We start from the raw sequence: 14698 nt of genomic DNA, 5'->3' as shown, positions 1-14698 counted from the left end.
CAACGCGTACTAGTGAGGTGCAAAATATTAATTTTATGCCAAAACAGCATTGCAAAAGTGTTTATTTGGAGCCTTGCGCTGGATTTACGGTACAATTAATTTAAGGATGTGTCATCGCTGATTGCAAAGCTTGTTTACATATTTCCAGCTAGATATTAATTTCTCCATTTGTACCTACTGAGTGAAGTCCCAGGCAACAGTAACCAGTAGTGTGAAAATGTTTTACCAATAATCGTTCCAGGAAATTCCACTAACTTCATTAATAGAGGGTGAAAATGATCCTTTTAATTTTATCAAGAAAATAAACCATCATGCACACATCGTGTTAAAATCTACTTATTCTTCGGGTCGGCCAGATCTCTGTCGAAATAGTATCCTTGGTTTCAGTCCTGCAGCAACAGACCCCGCCCGCTGATTGAATGACTATAAAGCATTGATGCTCAAAGTGCAGCAATACATTTTTTCATTGTTCTGTTAATTTATTTTGACGATTCTTGAAAATACAAGAAGAAAAGCTTCTTTAGAATTCCATTGTGCATATTGCATACGCTTCCTTAAATGGTTTTGTCTTCATCTAAAAAAACAAACAAAAACAATGTATTCATACATGCCAAAATTGCTTTGAATTGGGAATCTGCCCTGTAGTAGTCTACAGTGCATTGAATATCTATTCCAATGTCACTCAGCCTCAAGCAGACTGTAACACGATTAGATTATACAGTTCAATCTTTTGCTGTGAGTAAAAATGCTGAAAAATATATTGTAATGGTACTGTCTAATTCTCCTAATCTAGGTCTCTTGTACTTCTCCATTTGGGGGATTTTTGTCTTCCAAAAAATTATCCCTCAATAATACCGTTACTATGACCAGTGGTTCGGCGTCAGCCGCCGACAAGAGTATTTCGAGATTTTCAAACAGGACTGCGGCGTGAGTTAGGAGAGTCCTGCTTGTTTGAGTGGATGGATACCCTGGACTATACTCGGGTGGTGGAATGCGAGTGTGGGTGGGGAAGAGTGTTATTTTGTTGGGTACTGGGAAAGGTGCTGAAAGATTGGAGGGAGGTAAGACGTCCAATAGTACTCGGGATCATGGTAATGGTGTTTGGTGTCATGAGAGGGATGTCATCTGGTGAGCGCCTCAAGGCCAGAGTATAGTCTGGCGGGCAGGTAGTCCTTAGCAACACGTCGCGAGGATTTAGCGGATCACCCTGCATCCGCCTGCAGTCTTGGTCCAGGTCTGTGTGTTGCTTCATCTGAAGAGACATGATCTCTTCTTCCTGTGTATGAGCAAGGTCGTTGGTTGCACTCTGTTGTGGGCTGCAGCCTTTGTGGATGTCGTGCCGGTGTTTGTCCTTCTTGTAGTAGAGCGCTGCAAAAGCCAGGATGTTGAGGAAGAGCAGAGACGCTCCCACAGCGATAGTGACTGACAACTCGGTGGAATAGTCACGCTGGTCCACTAAATGCGGTTGCTTGTGGATGTTCTGGATCTCAGTTGGGAGGGGAGTTGGGTTGGGGTTCTTTGTCACGAGAACCTTTGGCTTTGGGGTGCGATTGCTTGCGCCCGATGGGGAGATCTAAAGAAATCATACAAGAGAAATGTGTTAGTACATCATTAACAGATGAAACCAGGCTCCGATCTTTAGAAAAGTCGCATCGTTATAGGAGGGACCCCTCTGTTCTGGTATTGATAGGGAAGATGTCGAAGGAAAAAAAAAAACACAATTCATGAAGCAAAAATATTATAGGGCAAGACCGAAATCTGCAAAACGACTGGCGTGTAGACTCCAAAAGCAACAAAAAGAAAGATCACTTCAATGTATACAACTTGAGCTGCGAGCAGCTATCAAGGATCCTTGCAGTCCTGCCGATGTTGGGGTCCCCCGTGCCAACGGGGGCTGCTTTGTATAAAATTTGGGGGGGGGGGGGGGGGGGCGCAACCTACCTATTTTTTTAAAGGCACAGTAAATTCAAAAAGTAATGATTATTTTGCTAAGTGTGATGCGTGTGCCGGGTTATACTTGTTTTCACAAACGTTCAGGCCAACAAAATAGATGTTTTTTCAAGCAGTGTGTTGCCATGGCAACCAACCGGGTTGGACAAAATAAAAAGCTTGGTTTTGATTTTTTTTTATCATGATCATCTTAGATATACCGATAATGATTCATTGAAAATGAGCATTAAATGAGTAACACCAAATTTGAAAAAAGTTCCCACCTTGGTAGTAGTGGGAATAAGCTGAGTGGCATCATTAAGGCTGTGCAAATGAGGAACCAGCTCCAACCATAAATTAACCTGGGGAGAACAGAGAAGAAAGTTATTATCTATCCAAATCAAAGTGTCTGTCTGTCTGTCTGTCTTTTTCCATCCATCAGTCTGATTTCCCATCCATCTGTCCGTCCGTCCGTCCGTCCGTCCATCCATCCATCTACCCGGGCTTTCAAGGACCCAGCGACTCCTGTTATACATCATGGACTTGTAGCGGAAGGATAAATCACGTACCTTGTTGGCACGATAGTGCTCTTTGACTCGGGGCTTGAGGCCTATGTGCAGGTACAGCTGGTCTTTCTGGTTGTAGCGTGTCCATGCTACTTCTTCAAAGCGGTTGGGCTTTGTGTGGATGAATTTGGTGTCCTGTGGTACAGGCTGGTTTGGGTCTCTGAAAAACGGTAACCACAAACAAATTGTAACTAAGAGTGAAGTAGCGCAACAATAAGGCATTTGTGGGACTGTACCCGGTTTTGGCAAAGTTTGTCCAATAAGTCATCATCACGGCACTGAGCATAACATCATTCTTGGAGAAATTGCAGGGAAACAGCTCGGTCGGGCCGATCATCGGGAGGCCAAACACGTAGGGGATCTCATCTCCGTGAGATGCGTCAGCCCAGGGTGGCACCTAATGAGCAACAGAGTCATTGGCTCAGTGTTTCCATCCGTTTGTATCCATTAGGACATAGTAACCAACGCACAAAATCATGCAAAATAAAGAGAGCAACAATGACAATGACTACAATGAAGTTGGGAGGTTGTGTAAAGCGTACAAAAGACAATGATATGCAACTGCTTTTCAACCTGCCTATCATTCAAGATAAGATATTTCATCATGAAAGGGATGAACTTTATTTGTGCAGATATTGCTCAGGAACTGCCAGAGACTCACCTGTTCTGTTTGACAATGATGATAGAATGCATAGAAGTAAGTCGGAGAGCCAAAGCTAGAGTGCAGGTCAGCTGTGGCCACAGCGGGTGCCACCCACTGGTGATCAGTGAACAGGGCCAGCAAGGTCTTCCTGCGCGTCTCCGGGTTATGCCTATCGGCCCAATCCGTGTACATGAACTTGATGGTCTCTCGGAGTATGTCTTTACCCTCTGGATAGCCATAGAGGTCATCCACAAAGCTTGACACAGCATAGTCAAAGTCATTGGCTTGAACACCATTTTCATTGTCCACCATCAGCTCCACAAATTTAAGACCCTCACCCTGGTTCACTCCCAGCATAATGTCATAGTTAAGGAATTCACCTGCAAATCAAACACAGAGAACCGCTTGCACCGTGTGCTGGCGAGAGATCGAGAGAGTCGAGCCCGCCCGAGATGTTTTCTTGTACCTTGCTCCATGAGTATCTGAGGGTCATCGGGGATTACGTCGCCATCGATAACGGGTCCGAAGGCAATGTGGTACCGTGCTGGCTGGATGTCTTGATCTACCAACTCTTTATAATGTTTTCTCTGAAGACACGTGACCAGCTCCACCGTGTCCTCCAGATTACAGCCGACTTTCTGGCCCAGGGTTCTGGCATACTTAGCTGGCTGGAAGCTAACGGCCCAGCTTGAGAGCGCCGTGCCGCTCTGGGTGATAGCCCTTTGAAACAGACCTAAATAGGTTCCAACCAGAGAAAGGAAAGAAGGGAAGAAATTAGAACAACAATAAAATAGCATGTGACTGACACAGACAGACGGACGGACGGACGGACAGACGGACAGACTTATATGTAGACATTTGACCTTTTGTCGAGTTGCTCCAGCGGTTGCCCTCCGAGTAATGAGAAAGTGTGAGAAGGTTGACGCAAGAGGCTCCAGCCCCTGACCCAAACACAGTTATACGCAATGGATCACCACCAAAGGCTGCGATATTCTCACTGGTCCAGCGAAGAGCTTGGATTTGGTCCAACAGACCATAATTTCCCTTGGCTGCCTGGTCACCAGTACTTAGGAAACCTGCAGGCGAATACCAAAGATCACGATCAAGTCCAGTCCAGTCCAGTCAAGTCAAGTCAAGCCAATGATCACGATCACAATCAATTGAACAATTGTTTCAGGAAGAAGAAAAATAAATACATATGCAGTATAGAAAAGGGCTTGAATGATATTACTATGTGCGTCTGATATGTTCAAGGTCCAGACTGCATTTTATTCGCAACTGACAATTTTTGTGTGCGTCGTCCTTACCTAGAACACCCAAGCGGTAATTGACTGTTACGACAATCACATTCCCGTAGCTGGCCAGGACGCTGCCATCAAACAGGTTGCCAGTTCCTTCCATGTATGAGCCACCATGGATGAAAACCATCACTGGCTTGGGACTTCCGCTCTCCCGTATGTCTAAAGATAGGGCAGAAAAAGGAATAGAAACTGGCGATCTTAGATTTCAAACTGATGCTGGGACAGACCCCAAGAATCAACACCACTTCTAGGGTGCCTTATATACTATGTAGCATTTGGTACAAATGAACTTTCTGTTGACTCATGCACCATGTACAGCAAGCAAGCTTTTCATGGGCTCCCCCATATTTGTTTCAATAACAGCATTACCAAAAATAGTACAAAATTGAAAATGTTACTCCCTCCTAATAACGATGCGCCAAAACCCGAGAGCTATTGGAGACTTACGACTTCACTTTTAGAATAGATTGAGGTTAATTGTACTAACATTCATGCATTGTTCAACTTTGTTCACAAGTAGATTTTGTTTCAGAAACACGCTGATGGTAACCACGGCCAACAATTATCCTCGCCAACATCAATACTATAATCACAATAAAATACACCAAAACACAGGCGCATGGATGCAAGTGTTTACAGCCATCCGGCACCATACACAATGACAAATTGGGCATGTCGGAGGTGTTGGGTTTGACATGAATCATCAAGCTTTGTCGAAAAGTCACAACGAAAACGATTGAGGTGAATCAAAGTCTGGAGGCAATGCTGACAAACGTTCAGGTGGATTGGTCGAACGGGCCCGGTGCTCTGGTTGCCACCAAATGCTACAATAAAAACAAAAGTTGTCGTGTAAAAGTCTTCAGGCTGTGACTATTCGCATACATTTGAAGTTTGGGATGTTTCTGAGCTTGTATAGGAGCTGCGATTCATTCCCTCTTTTGCGGAAAAGGGAACTAACTATGAAACGCAAACAATGGCTCACTCCCATTACATAGCACAGTGAAAAGTCATACTTTTCTGTTCCCTGATGAGTTGCAGATGGTGTGGCCCAAGTCACAAGACAATCGGATGAACCCGGCCAGCAAAAGTATGATGCCTGTACAAAATTGGACATTGCAAATCCAAGACTGGTCATACGGCTGAAATAGACTTTTCTTTCGTATATCTCGTGCCTGCCACGCACGCCACTAAGACTCAGCAAACAGCCACGTAGCAGCCAATCTCCCTCGACTCCAGTCGTGTTTGATACGTTCTAGGAGGTCCAGACTGCATCTTATCCGCAAGCGGCAATTTTGGCAACGACGGAATCTTCCCGTATTCCCGTGATAGTGCGAGTGACAGAAAGTCGGCTAAAGAACCCAGAACCGAGTTTAGAGCTACTAACCTTGTTGGCATCCCTTGTCAACCTCTGAACTAGCAAGTGTCTTTTTCCAGAATGGTTCCTACCAGACCGAATTTAACACGCATTCCTTGTCAATCAGTCTGGTCCAAAACATGAGAAAGCGAAGCAAATGTAGTGCCTTCCTTTCAACGCGTGCTCTTTGGCAGGGAAATTATGATTTTCTTACCGAGCACAAGCAAGAATGCACAAGAAAGGAGGTGGGCTCGCTCGTTGGTTTCCTAACAACCTCCGATGCGAGACAACATTCTACGGGACTCGTCGGAATGTGAAACTCTTCTGTCCGGATTCTCCCATCAATATCAGCTTTTCCGCTGGACCCAATAAGTTTTCCAAATTTGAGGCGTTATTGTGAATATTGGGTTTCAAAATGGTGAGACTTTATGGGGAAAAAAAAAAAAAAAGAAAGAAATAGAAAAAAGAAGAAATCTTATAAAAACAATGAGGACCTCATAGCAGTCGCTGCTCGGGCTCGACTTAGAATAAAGAATAGGAATAACGTGTGAAAGCCACAGCCTTCACACAATAATAAAGAATAACATGGGAAGGATTAGAAAGAGAGATGGAGAACAAGAGAGAGCGAGAGAGAGATTGGGTTAATGACGTTTTAACTGAAACAGAATAATGTATGGCATGCAAAATTTGTTTTGAGCTGGGTTTTGTGAGTAATATTTACTTTTTTTATTTAAAATGTCAGCTGCAACATCAAAAAACAAAAGGACAGAAAGAACAAACCCAGACACAGCGTCAAAAGATAAAACAGTAGACATTTAAAAAAGCTGAAAAATTGAGTCAAATATATTTGGTCAAAAAACATTTTTCCCAAAAAAAAGTTGTATCAAAAAATGACAAAAAATTCAAACAAAAAAAAAAAATTATTAAAACTAAGTCAAGTTTTGTTTGTTTTTCATATTCATGCAAATCAATCATTTTCTCAGTAAAGGGAAAATACCTTCATCTGTTGCGTGGTCACTATCACTTAAATCATCAGAGTGTTTCTTTGTAAGGGGACCTATAAGACCAAGAACAAGGAAGGAGGAAAACAGGTTTGTCAAAAACACATACAGCATCAAAAAGACGCTCTTTGGATTAGACTGTGATTTAAATGCTTCTGTAGCTTCTATATAGAGTGTGTGTGTGTGTGTGTGTGTGTGTGTGTGTGTGTATGTGTGTGTATATATATATATGTGTGTGTGTGTGTGTGTGTGTGTGTGTGTGTGTGTGTGTGTGTATGTATAGTATGGATTAGTCATGCACTACTATTTTGTAATGTGTAATATATACATATACATGTATACATATATACACACACACACACACACACGTTAGTCGTGCATGACTAATCAGTTGAATACAGCAAGAATAGAAGATTGTAAATAAAGTGTGCTTCATAAATGAAAGAAAAAAGGTGAAGCACATCAGCAAAGCAATGTGCATTCTTCAAAAATGCAATAGAAAAAGAGTGAAAGAAAAGAAAAAGCTGACTCAAAAATACAGGGATCTCCTGCATGAGTTGCACCTGGTTCGTGGCTGGAGTCGAAGGTAACTGCGCCCACCCTATTGAGAGCATTGGCCTCAAGGGCAACAGAGCCCACAGAGGCATTTGCCATGAGTTCATTGGCATATTCCAGCCGGACCCAAAAGGAGAAGGTCGTGCGTGGCCGAGGTAACGAGCAGAAATCAAATGTTTTTCTAACCAAGATGCCAGCTGTGTCACCAGGAGTCATTTTCCCCATCACCACCGAGCTTTGCTTTGGGATGGACCTACACCTCTCACAAACTACACAACTTATTGCTATCATACTCTAGTTCCATCTTGAACGTGCCAACGTCTACGTATACTTTGACATCAACGTGCTGAAAACATGAATTGCCCCCCCCCCAGAGATACGGGTGTCAATGAATTCGCAAATTCATGGACAGCCTGACCTGTAATAGGCCGCCGGATAATTGTTAAAGACTACAGACTGAGAAGAGCAGGGAGTATTTTGAAGGTCATTTCTTTCCAACGAGATGAGAGGACTGGGGATTAGCACCACCAAACTCTCCCCACACTTACGGAGTTTCAATCAATTCAGTTTGAACGCAACTCTCCACTGGCTGTGAGCGTGAGTCACCTTACAGTATCGTCATAGCTGCACGTTTGGAACAAGCGTCAAAATGGCTCAAGAATTCAGGGAGCAACTTACTCTCAAGAAGAAGCGTGCAAGCTCACCCATCCATCTGGACTATTTATGGCTCGCTCACTATTTTGCAACAATATTGTGCAAATCACCCACCCCGATTCTACGCTACCTTCCAAAACTATTTTTTAGTTGCGACAAAATGGCAGCAATGTGTCTGCTTCATAGGCGCACAATGATTAGGCAAGTATATATTTTGACCATTTTGCTGCAGATTCTCCAACTCCATAAGGTTAAATGCAATACAAGCATATCAAGGGATGTGTATTGATTGACATGATGAGGGATGCCACAGTGTGCGTCATTATTCGGCAGCTTGTTTCCCTCAGGCAGGCAGGCAAAAACAGACTCTGAAAAGTCTTTCAGCAATGGCTCAGATCTCGGGTGGGGGGGGGGCAGGGGGGTGCTTGATCACAGAACCGTCCGACGTTTCATCGCAAATAGTCAACAGGGTCGCAGGAAACGTGTTATGGAAAAAAAAAAAAAAAGGAACAAGCAAAGATTCGACCACTTAACCCAAAGCCCGCTCCAATTTTTTTCCAAACATTGCATTTTCTCCTTGTGATGCCTTTCACTCATCTGAGTGAGCTCCTGCACAGAAGAAACGGGCAGGATCTGTTGACAGTGCTTTTCACAGGCCTTTAGTTCTGGCTTGACCTCAGGGTTGGCTCGCTCTCTCGCCCTGTCTGTCTGTCTGTCTTCTGTTCAATATTTCTTTATTCTTACATTGTGCATGTGCATATAATACATACCTCCTTTCCTACATATTTTCTTGCCCGGTTTTCTTGCACATTCCTTGGATATTCTTTTGACTGTAAAATGAATAGAGCACTAAAAAATAACATGTGGCCCCTGGACACACATTGCAGAAGTGTTGGCATGCACACGCACGGACGCGCACGCACACGCACGTACACGCACGCACACGTACGCACACGCAAACAGACAGACAGACAGACAGACAGACAGACAGACAGACAGACAGACAGACAGACAGAGGGATTTAATGAAACTGTAATATAAAAATAAATGGAGAGAAAAGGAATAACACCACTTATTAAATCCCGGTTCAGTTCTCATGTAACCTTGTTTGAAATACAACCATTGTTACAAGGCTGTAAGTGCCTCTAAACAGTAGAAAGATGACAAAAAAGGGCAAATATTTTAGAGAGGCGAATGCTGGAAGACCTATTTAACATCCATATGAGGCTTAACAATTAGACACAGCGATATATCGCTTTTTGGAACGATAGAATTTGATGCCATTTTGTAAAGATATTTCAATATACAGTCGTAACAATGACTTTTCTGTCAATTCATCTGTATTAATTAAAGGTAACTCCAAATAAACAATGTCATATTTTTTACTGGATTCCATTTCAAAAGCATTTCAGCTTTACTGGTTCCATCCATCCATTTTCTGAACTGCTTTTCCGCAGGAGGGGCGCAGGGCTTTACTGGTTACGAAATGGGGGGATGAAACGAATGAAAATGGGGAGCGGGCATTGTTACTACACCAAGGTAGTTCTCTTACTATTCTAGCATAAACAAAGTAGAACAGAAATAACTAGCTCCCTCATAATTAGTTCTCTTGTAAAGCTTCCGTATCACGTTTATAAATTCCTCCGTTGTATGTTTTACTCATTCCGGGCCGCAAAATGTACGCCTCTCTTTCTGGTCAACATGTGTAGTTGTTTTTGTTTGTTTGTTTGTTTGTTTGTTTGTTTGCCAAGGTAGAGCTTTCTTGCACCGCGAATTTTTGGATTGATTAAAAGATGTCAACAGCAGAAGATTTGTCCATCAGGCCATACATAACACGTGACAAAATAAATCCCCTCACAATATTTAGGAGCACGTCTTGTAAATAAGCACTGCAGTCAATTTAAGCAGTAAGCTAATGCGAGAAGCTAACGAACGCATTTAACAAATTACTGGGTTCCCCAAGAATAAAACAGCACCTTCGATGCAATTCATCTGATACAACTACATCCACAAGAAGAGGAAACTGAGCGCACAGCGCTAAAATCAGCAAAAGATTGACGCTAATGCTATGAAAACGAAGGAATCGTGGACACGCAATAATACTAAAGAGAAATACAGTTTATGTGTCATCTCAAGCTTACCGCTTTACTGTGTCAGTCGTTTCCATAGATCCAAGCAATTGAAACTCAATGAAACTTTGGGCGAATCCTTCTCTAAATTGACAAGAGATTACTGCAACACTCATCCTTGAAGTGCTTCGCACAGACAAGCAGGACAAAAAACGAAACTCAACCAGGCACCTGTTTGACGTTCTGATGCTGGGGGACGGTTGGTGCATCCGACAACGGACCATTTGGATGCCTCCACCTCGGCCTCCTTGACTTGTTTGCACGACAACAGTCTCTCCGAGTAATAAAGATGGCGGATTTGCGAAACCGTTTGGCCGCACCCACTACTTTGTTTGGTCGCACCTGCTACCTTGTTTGGTAGTCCCGCCCCAACGGATGTGACATAATAGATTAAAATGGAGACAACTGAACCGAGTAAAAAATAATAATAATAATAAAAATAGCCCACAACCAGTTCAGCACCACCTGGAGGGAGGGATTAGATGAAATTGTTCTACAATCCCGGAGACTCCAAGTGGACAATAAACTGTATTTGAAAGCTAAAAAAGTGATGTCTTCTTTAAATAAGAAACACATCATTAAAAGAGTACATTTAAGATTTACATACCTTGACCCTGTTTTGGCTAAATCTATGAACGCGGAGGTGGAGAGGAAGTGCGGGAGGAGTCATTGTTTGGAAGGGGAATCCCGGGGAAAAGCGGTGTTGAGGATGGATGAATGGTTGAATTTTTTTCTTTTTATTTTTACTTCAAAACTGAGTAGCTATTTAACGATTCATTTAAAATTCTTACTAGAAACAGGGATGCCCCGATCGATCGGTGACCGCTCGCGATCAGTGGATTTTCGTGAAAAGAGCATGATGGGAATTGTTGATCACAGACCTCCATAGCCAATCAACACGGTCGATAATCGCCCTAAGCCTTAGGACCTAAGGTTCTCGTTGCACAAATATAAAACATGTCAATCATGCAGAAAGCAGATTTTTTTTTTTTAACGTTGAACTAATGTGTACATCGTTAATGAGTTTCAGTAAGCAAGATCTAGTGAACTTCAATTCATTTTGAAGAATTAACCTGGTTGTCACTAACACACAACTTTGAGTCACAGTTTGTTAGAAAGAAAAACTGTGATGTAAATGTTAGTGTTTAAATATGACACACAACTGGCAACACAAATACACGTAGTATACAGCATGGATTAACGTCCTTAAAACTTTCTAAAGAAAATGTATTGCGCCACACAATGCATTGTGGGAATTAAGTGGTGGGGGCATATATGCAGTGTTCTTATAGAATTTCCAGTTGGATACCCAAATAGCAAAGTATGCTTCAGCCCTATTTGAGACTGCAGATAGGTGGCTCAGTATTACTGTCAAATAAAGCAATCAAATCAAAGATGTTGATGATGGTGAAATAAATTTCAATGAATGTTTTGTCCACAAACACACACACACACACACACACACACACAGTTACATCCATGCTTACTGAACATGCTCAGGGTCATGCGATATAGTGGGAGTCACACAGAAAGAAAACTGCACTCGCACGGTTCCAATAACACACCAAGTGTGAACTCTTAAGCAGATTGCAGACTCATTGGACTGACACCCTAACCAATTCTTTTCCCTTTGCCAATCCACTAACTCACCATCTTCTGTGGGCACATAGATGTTAAGGTAGAGGCAGTCCTCACTCTGGTCCTGGACGTACGATGACACCACATCAATACTGTTGGTGAACCACACCGGCAGCATGACATCAGGAAGGCGGCCCTCCACAATGTTCTGGGGGCACACCGGGGCAAAGCGCGTTGCATTGCGGATATCCGGCCACGGCGCTAACGTCTCCGGTGGCTGAAAGCGGCGCTCGCCTGTCGGCGGAGCCGCGAACGGGACGCCCAGGAACTGTACCACCGGGCCCAAGATCTCATTGTTCAAGTCCTTCTTGATTCCACGGAGCTTGCCGTTGGTGGTGGTGACCACTGGGTCGTTTTCATACATTTTCTCAGCATTCACAGCACACATGTGCACTAGCAGGACAGCCAGCCATTGAAAGCACCATTTACTAGTACTCGTGCGACGCTTCGCACCGACATATCGCATTTTCTTGCTGCACGTAGAAAAAGGCTGAAGTAGGAGATGTCCAGTCCGTAGATGCTGCCTCAATGTAGCCATAGCTCTGTTTCTTTCCTTTTTTTCCTTTTTTTTCCTGTGAATTTCAATATAGTCCAAATAGTAAAATGTTCTCCTTCCTTTGCTATTTTTGGGCGAGATGACAGATGACAATCCAGAATCCCAAAACAGATTGTTTAATCCAGCCCCTGCAAAAAAAAAAAAAAAGGGGATTTGCAACAATTAGTACCCACATGAAAATAAATGGTGGGGGAGAAGGGGTTCATACAGTTTTGTTTTGTTTTTTGTCAGAACCAGATTTATAATTCATCATGAAAATAACAAAGGTTGAATTCCATCACAATCGCTACATGACCAATTACAAAGACATACAGATTGTATGATTGGCCACACAACGGTCATATAAATGTGAAGAGAATTTAAAATGGTTTCTTGGAAAACAATTAGGAAAGCAACACCTGTGCAGTTTGGATGAAACGCAAACGATTATCAAGGAATAAATGAATTTGGTGGATATCTTATCGTAGAATTTGGTGAAAAGTAAACATGGGCATATCAGCCGAAAGAACATTCATGAGAAGTGGTGAGGCTAGGTGGATGGGAGGAGGGACGGAAGGCTGAAGACAGCATTGAGTAGATGTTTTCCTTGAGGGGTGAGCTATGTAGATCAGAGCCCCAGGGACTGACTGCATGCACCGATATAGCCCCGCCACTATCTCCAGAAAGAACACCAAGGCTAGGCAGTACTATACATATAATGAATAAAAAAATTCAATTACAAAAGCAGATAGGGACACCAAACAATTTACTTCATTACTTCCTACACAAGGTTATATTTGGATCAGAATAGAATAGTTCAGTGGGTGCTTATATTTTCAGATTTGATATGGGTCAAAAATATGAACATTTGGACTGTTGTTGGAGAACTGCCAGTCTTTTACCTAACCAAGAATTTTGAAGGACCTTTACCGGCGTAGAGTTTTCATGACTGATTATCTTAACCAATTCAGTTCCTGTTCTAGTGAAAAGTGTCATTCATTAAATCCATTAAAAACACGATTTGCACATTCAATACATACACACACAACCTCAAATACCCTCTTGCTAAGTCAAGAATGTTTTCGATAAAGATAGCTGCAAAACTGAGCCCCCAATGGCTGGAACTATCAAAAGCTTGCACACACATGAAAAATTAAAAAAAAAAAAATTCTTCGTCAAGACATAGCAATCAGTTTTGGGAACGATCTGGATATCTGGATGGATGGATGGATGGATGGATGGATGGATGGATGGATGGATGGATGGATGGATGGATGGATGGATGGATGGATGGATGGATATATATATATATAGAGAGAGAGAGCAAGAGAGAGAGAGAGAGAGAGAGAGAGAGAGCGAGAGAGAGCATTGAGTGTTACACAATTAATAGATTATCTATCACGTTTAAGAGAGAAATTGCAGCCACACAGTCAAAAAGGGACAGAACGGTGTTGGATGTGTGATTTTTAAAATGTCATAGGGACGAATTGGATCCCGAGCGACTTATTGAAATCAGTCTATTGTTTGCGCAAACTGAGACGATGTCGATGTAAATGTGCCAGGTCTGTCAGCCGTCTGAAAGGGATTTGCCGAAGAAGCACGACGAGTGTTTCTCCACATTATGCATTTCCACTCAGAAGAACGACATGACGACAAGAACCATATACATACACGTATTTGAATTTGGCCGCCCGGCCCATTCCTCCAGCATCCGATGTCGTGCCATTAACACATTCAAATCACTGCATAGGCTGGCTGTGTCAACTCATAAATCCTGACATGCCATATTACCCATTTCCTGACGAGAGAATTTAACAAACATGTTCATTTACCATGATTTTAAGAGTCTCCAGTCTGCTGCTTCGTCCACAACAGTCCTCGGTGCACTGCGTATCGCTGGAAAATGGAGTCTTTTTTTTGTCGACATAGCCCGTACGAAATGCAAGGAATAAGTACTAGAAATAAGAGACCTCAAAATAATGGATTCAAATCATGACACTAGCGAACAAAAAGGGGGGGACTCCACTTCAACCCCCCCCCCACCCCAAAAAAAAAAAAAAAACAGTGGGTAATCGCAGGTGTTTCAGTGATTCACGTCGATATTAAGAATTGCTTTCTACGACGAGCATGCAGTCACTACGCACTCGCACAGAGAGAGGGCTAGACGCACAAACCGTCTACTTCAGAAATGGCGGCGATGCTGGAAAGATGAACGGGATTCCACCACCGCCCGCTCCTCACGATACAGGCTGCATTTGAATGATATATATATATTTTTTTAAAAAACTTCCTCTTTTTCATCTTCATACAGCTTTAATGCGCGCAGCGGTTGGGGGTGGAGGGTGACCTACCTCGCAAAAGCTATACAAAAGCTATTCTGTCTACACACGCGA

The 14698-nt window shown here is 42.8% G+C and overlaps 1 protein-coding gene across 3 annotated transcripts; it reads right to left on the bottom strand.

The window, feature by feature from the left end:
- Nucleotides 1–263: 263 nt before the first annotated feature.
- nlgn1 (neuroligin 1) lies at nucleotides 264–14667 on the bottom strand. 3 transcript variants are annotated; one of them, XM_088394606.1, is made up of 12 exons: nucleotides 14138–14667; nucleotides 11783–12454; nucleotides 8774–8833; nucleotides 6791–6850; nucleotides 4446–4598; nucleotides 4002–4214; nucleotides 3605–3871; nucleotides 3157–3518; nucleotides 2732–2892; nucleotides 2499–2655; nucleotides 2214–2291; nucleotides 264–1573 (listed from the first exon to the last, which is right to left on the bottom strand). In XM_088394606.1, the coding sequence occupies exons 2-12, from the start codon at nucleotides 12306–12308 to the stop codon at nucleotides 974–976; spliced, it is 2637 nt and encodes an 878-aa protein (XP_088250732.1). In that variant the 5' UTR covers nucleotides 12309–12454; nucleotides 14138–14667; the 3' UTR covers nucleotides 264–973. The 3 variants fall into 3 exon arrangements, with proteins under 3 accessions (XP_088250732.1, XP_088250733.1, XP_088250734.1); XM_088394607.1 differs by lacking the exon at nucleotides 8774–8833 and having other exon boundaries at nucleotides 14138–14666; XM_088394608.1 differs by lacking the exons at nucleotides 6791–6850; nucleotides 8774–8833 and having other exon boundaries at nucleotides 14138–14666.
- Between the last annotated feature and the right edge of the window lie 31 nt (nucleotides 14668–14698).

Source organism: Syngnathus floridae, chromosome 13 (genome assembly GCF_059516105.1).
Source record: "Syngnathus floridae isolate MCC-2025c chromosome 13, RoL_Sflo_1.0, whole genome shotgun sequence".
Lineage (NCBI taxonomy): Eukaryota > Metazoa > Chordata > Actinopteri > Syngnathiformes > Syngnathidae > Syngnathus > Syngnathus floridae.
The sequence above is the reverse complement of the archived record's forward strand: the minus strand, read 5'-3'. Positions and strand labels throughout refer to the sequence as shown.